Consider the following 6,000-nt stretch of genomic DNA (forward strand, 5'->3'; position numbering starts at 1 on the left):
CTAATAACCTCCAGACCAGGCAGCATCCTGGTAAACCTCCTCTGCACCCTCTCCAATGCCTCCAAATCCTTCTGGTAATGTGGTGACCAGAATTGCACGCAATATTCCAAGTGTGGTCTAACCAAGGTTCTATACAGCTGCAGCATGACTTCCTAGCTTTTATACTCAATACCCCTGCCAATGAAGGCAAGTATGCCATATGCCTTCCTGACTACCTTATCCACCTGCGTTGCCACTTTCAGTGACCTGTGGACCTGTACACCCAGATCCCTCTGCCATTCAATGCACTTAACGGTTCTGCCACTTACTGTATAATTCCTGCCTGTATTAGACCTTCCAAAGTGCATTACCTCGCATTTGTCCAGATTAAACTCCATCTACCATTTCTCCGCCCAAGTCTCCAACTGATCTATATCCCGTTGTATCCTTTGACAATCCTCTTCACTATCTGAAACTCCTCCAACCTTAGTGTCATCTGCAAACTTACTAATTAGCCCAGTTACATTTTCCTCCAAATCATTTATGTATACTACAAACAGCAAAGGTCCCAACACTGATCCCTGCAGAACTCCACTAGTCACGGCTCTCCATTCAGAAAAGCACCCTTCCACTGCTACCCTCTGTCTTCTATGACCAGGCCAATTCTGTATCCATCTTGCCAGCTCACCTCTGATCCCGTGCAACTTTACCTTCTGTACCAGTCTGCCATGAGGGACCTTGTCAAAGGCCTTACTGAAATCCATGTATATAATATCCACTGCCCTTCCATCGTCGGTCATCTTTGTCACTTCCTCGAAAAACTCGATCAAGTTAGTGAGACACAACCTCCCCTTCACAAAACCATGCTGCCTCTCACTAATATGCCCATTTGCTTCCAAATGGTAGTAAATCCTGTCACGAAGAATCTTCTCCAATAATTTCCCTACCACTGACGTAAGGCTCACCTAGACTAGGAGAAATAAACACGAGAGGACATGGCTTTAGGGTGAAAGGGGAAAGGATTAGAGGGAACTTCTTCACTCAGAGAGTGGTGAGAGTGTGGAACGAGCTACCATCTGATGTGGTAAATGCGGGCTCACTCTTAAGTTTTAAGAATAAATTAGATAGATACATGGATGGGAGAGGTCTGGAGGGTTATGGACTAGGTGCAGGTCAATGGGACTAGTGGAATAATATTTCGGCACAGACTAGAAGGGCCGAATGGCCTGTTTTCTGTGCTGTAGTGTTCTATAGTTCTATGGCTTGTAATTTCCTGGATTATCCCTGTTACCCTTCTTAAACAATGGAACAACATTGGCCATTCTCCAGTCCTCTGGGACCTCACCCATAGCCAGTGAGGATACAAAGATTTCTGTCAAGGCCCCAGCATTCTCCTCCCTTGCCTCCCTCAGTACTCTGGGGTAGATCCCATCTGGCCTTGGGGACTTATCCACCTTAATATTCTTCAATGTAGGAGACACAGTTTACGTGCAGAATTTCAGAAGTGGACCTTGTTGGGTACCTGGAACCATTGTCTCAGGGGCTGGTCCCTTATCCTTCCAGGTGGAAGTGGAAGACAGAATTGTTCAAAAACATGCAGACCATAGTCGTGATAGAGAGACATTCCAACAACCAACTATTCCGTCTGTGATTAACGTCGAACCATCAATCCCTGAGGTGACAGATCGACATGCCCGATATCTCTGTAGAGCTGCCAAACCTAGAACTGCCACTTTCTAATGATGTATCTCGCACTGCAGTTCCTGATCATGGCGACCCTGTGGAGGAAGCTCAAGTGGCAGAGCTACGCCGCTCTAACCAAATAAGGAAAGATTCTCAGAGACTTAGGGCAGAATTTTGCCCTTGGCAGGCGGGCTCGGTGGGGATGAGCGGGGGCGAGTGGGGGTGGTTGGGAAGCCAACCACAGCCAGTGATTGGCACCGCTCTGCGAATTCACGCAGGAGTGCCTAATTGGCTCAGCGTGAAACGCGAGCGGCAGCACTGAGCGCTGCCTATGCCGGGGGGGGTGGGGGGGTGAATGTGAGCCAGCTGGGCGTGAACTTTGCACATGCACATGGGTGAGCGCTGCATAATCTCCCTGAGGCACAGAGCTGCCTCAGGGAGATGAAGATATATAAAAAAGATAATAAAACATGTCCCTTCATGTGATTCTGTCACATGAGCAGGGACATGTTATTAATGAAAAATTGAAGTTTTTATTTTATTTTTATTTGCTTTTGGAAACCTCAACACGCCTGTGGATGAAGTTTCGAATTTGCCTGCCCTGCCAACGGTTAGGCCTTTTAATTGTTGGTGGGTGCGCTGTTGGCTCTGGCGCGTGCCCGCTGACCAAACTATGACGTGACTGGGCATTGACGCTGGCACACTCGGGCCGACATCAACGCGCGTCGTTTCGCACTTGACTGGGCCGGGTGTGCACCTGCCCGCTGAGGGAAAATTTCTGCCCTTAATCTTTAATCACCTGAGTTGTATGTATGTATATGTTGTTGTATATTCAAATGTTCTCTGTAAATAGAAACTGTAAAGAACTAAAGGGGAAGAAAAAAATGTAATGACTTGATGGAGCGGACGGGTTTCAGCAAGAAACAAATAAACTTTGTTACAGAGAGCTTTCCAGATGTTACATGCCCGATCAGGACTCTCGTCAGGAAGCCACGTCCCCCAGATTACTCGTGCTTAGGGCTCATTGGTTAGAGTCTCCAAGAACACCAGGTAACCCCTGATAGACAGCACGAGAGGCTATACCTCCAGTTACTGCATCTTCCATTTGATTGTGGGTGATATCAAGAGGAGTTCATAGGCTCCATTCCATCACTCCACCAATGGCAGATCTCTCTATTTGCCCAACAGAGATATCAAGTCAGTAGACATTTTGGGCAGAGTATGATAAATGGTTAGTTTATGGCTATGTGGATAAGAGGAAATGTGAGGAGGCCAATACTCTCTGGTCTTTAAATAATAGGATTCCTAACATCCTAACGGCTGCTGGAACAGGCAGATGGGACCTTTGTTTAGCATTTTAGTGCAACAGTATCCTCATTGCGGGGCTGGTTAGCTCAGCTGGCTAGTATGTGGTTCAGATTAATGCCAACAGCATGAGTTTGATTCCCATTCTGGCTGAAGTCATCTTGGGACCCGCCTCCTGTCCCTGAGAGTGGAAGGCAATGGCAAACTGCCGCTGAGAAAAACTGCCAAGAAAACAGCTCAGGATGAAGCACCGACAGACAATGAGCCAAGGACCTGCCTTTGGGAAGAGTACACATGAAGGAGGAAAGGAAAGAAGGAAGTACCTTCAGCAGAGTCATCAACTTTCTGACTCAAATACACGAAGACTCACAACTGAGCTGATACTTCAGTAGGTCATTCATTCACATTTGTTAATAATAATCCACAACTTCCACACAACAAACATTCCTCTGTATTGTTTTTAACCGCTCTGACCTCAGAGTCAACTGAAAGTGAATAACTGATTTAAGTGAAAAGTGGGAAATATGTTATTTGAGTAGAATTTCTTAAAAGGCTGGTGTTTCTGCTTGCTTTCTGGCAACATTAAGTGATCGATCAGAAGAACTCTGGCAGAAATTACTAGCAATTGTCTATCAAAATCTATCTGGAAACCCAATTTAAGCTGCTCCAATCAACTTCATGCACAGAAACCTTTCATATTCACTTTTGTGCTGGGTGACTTCTGCATCCTTAGATCCTTCAACCTGGGCCAGAAATCATTGACACAGAAAGGAATGGGAACCATGAGAGCACAGTGCATGGACAGTGACTCAAAAGGTGAGGTGGTGGAGGACAAATGAGGGGCTGACCATGTCAGCGATGGCAGGAGGGTCAAGGAGGACAAGGTCAACCACAGTCACACAATGAAGCCATTGCTGAATATTATCAGGATAATCTTGGTGCTATGGGTGAGTCAAGGACTAGCCTGGAGGAATTCAAAAAAGGCAATGAAGGTGGATGAGGAGCTAGCGATCACTAGAGAAGGAAGTGGGGCAGGTGCCTCTCATGCCCTTTCCATGAGAACATTATAACAAGGTGCAAGATTGGCAGAATAGTGTTAGCCACTGGAATTCCTGGTAGATCCACTTGCCTCCCTTGTCCAATGCTGTGTAATGAAGCAGGCTTAGCTTCCATATTAGGGCCTGATCCTGGCAGGAGAAGGGTCCAATCTCCTCTCGTATGGTTTATTTGCTGTAGTTGAACACAGACCAGTTGACTGCAATTGAGAAAGGGGCAAACTGAAAATTGGTGTTTATCTTTTTTTTAACTGATTTTCAACTGCTCATGCCATGATACAGAGCCGCCTGTTAATGTGGGACACCCAATAACACTGGAAATATGGCAGGACTTACTGCTCAACTTTGGTGCAATATCTGACCCTACGTAGGGTAACCTAGGGATGTAACATGGACCCCATTGGAAGTCACATCAGAAAGAGATGTAAAACGTGCCAACTGATTTGCTAACACCCATTTGACACTCTCATCCAAAGTCAAAATGACCCCAGTGACTTCTAACTACCCTTCTGCTTTAAAGCTTGCCCTGGTAATGGCATAAAAACCTGACTGATTGCCTGAGAAATTCATGCAAGTAGCCTCATTGCTGAGTCTTGAGTAAAGTGGAAAATAATTGAAGAAGCTGCAAATCATACTCTAAAATAATCAAATTGTATGCTATTGTCAAAATAATGATGTGTTTCTGTTGGATAGAAAACGAAGTTTGATTATCTTTGTGCTTTGTTAATTTTGGCATGCATCATAGAAATTACTAAAGACCTTTAAACTTAGAATCACTGTGGATGATATTGATAGACAGACACTGACTATTTTGTTGACATTCCTTTGCATATTATTTCCATGCAGATGTTAAACTACTTATTTTAAATTCTTAATTGTCTCGCTAAAACAGTGAACAAAGGAATGTTGTCTTCTGTGTTAAGTGTTCACCTTCTAGTTGTAGTACAAAGTGACTTACAAAATTAAGAGCTTCCAAAATACAGAGAAATTCATGCAGGTTAACCACACATTTGATATCTAAGTTTCTCTTCTATATTTGTGCTTGTATACTTACCACCTCCATAAGTCTGACAGAGGTAAGGGAACCTCCAGATATTCCCCAGTCCCACAGCAAATCCTGCACAGCTCAGGATATACTGAAACTTATTGTCCCACTTTGGCCTCTCCTCCTTCAGAACATCATTGGTTTCACCCGTAACACAAGCAATCTCATTTTCTGCTGCCATCTCACTCAGCTGGGGTCATACAGAAGGATATGTTCAGTTACCCTGTTCTATAGCTTTCCTGTAACCTTCTGTTTTTCTTTCAATTCATGTGTCATGTATCTCTTTAACCATAACGTACTGGATAATCTGATACTGAGAAAAACCCGCAAGTTATATTCAGCTGGAGGAAAGCTGGGTGGAGCCAGATCTCACAGAGAGGAGACTCCATTTGCCCAGATCCCTGAATAGGCAATGGGAGAATCACAAGGATAGGTGCTGATTTAAATAAATCAAGCTGCCACTATTGACGTGTGCTACAGATTCAGGCTGTCAAATACAGAGTGACATTTGTGAATCAAAAACAAGGTGACAGAAATTCAAAGCAAGCCTGAGTTTGATAGTAAAACAGATGTGATGTGGGGAATATTTAATAGAGGTGGAAAGCAATCAGATCTCTGAAGTTATTCGGAGTTCTCCCCTGCATGTAGATTCCTTCAAAAACTTGCACACTCATTGATTATCCTTAAAATGTTGCTGTTACCAGCAATGCCCAGCACTTTTTTCTAAAATAAAAGGCTATAAGCAATCTATTCACGTTCACAATATTTGGATTTTTCTCTGGCCAATTTTCTTCCCTTCTCCTGAAATTCATAAGTCTTGCTACAATATAGTTCCACAGGTGTTAGCCAATATCTCACCTTTTTTTGAGTAGCTGAACAGCAACAGACCTTTTTTTTGAGTGGAGGGGATGTTGCAGCCACGACTGAATTCAT

At 44.1% G+C, this 6,000-nt stretch overlaps 1 protein-coding gene across 1 annotated transcript in view; it reads right to left on the bottom strand.

The window, feature by feature from the left end:
• The window catches only part of LOC144674469 (sodium-dependent neutral amino acid transporter B(0)AT3-like), a 51,163-nt gene extending 45,163 nt beyond the window's left edge, over positions 1-6,000 (bottom strand). Inside the window, exons 1-2 of the mRNA XM_078535809.1 lie at positions 5,956-6,000; positions 5,077-5,191 (exon numbers count right to left, since the gene is read on the bottom strand). Coding sequence (XP_078391935.1) covers positions 5,077-5,191; positions 5,956-6,000 — 160 coding nt within the window. The remainder of the gene's footprint in view (positions 1-5,076; positions 5,192-5,955) is intronic.

This window comes from Cetorhinus maximus, chromosome 3 (assembly GCF_964194155.1).
Source record: "Cetorhinus maximus chromosome 3, sCetMax3.hap1.1, whole genome shotgun sequence".
NCBI classification, from domain to species: Eukaryota; Metazoa; Chordata; class Chondrichthyes; order Lamniformes; family Cetorhinidae; genus Cetorhinus; species Cetorhinus maximus.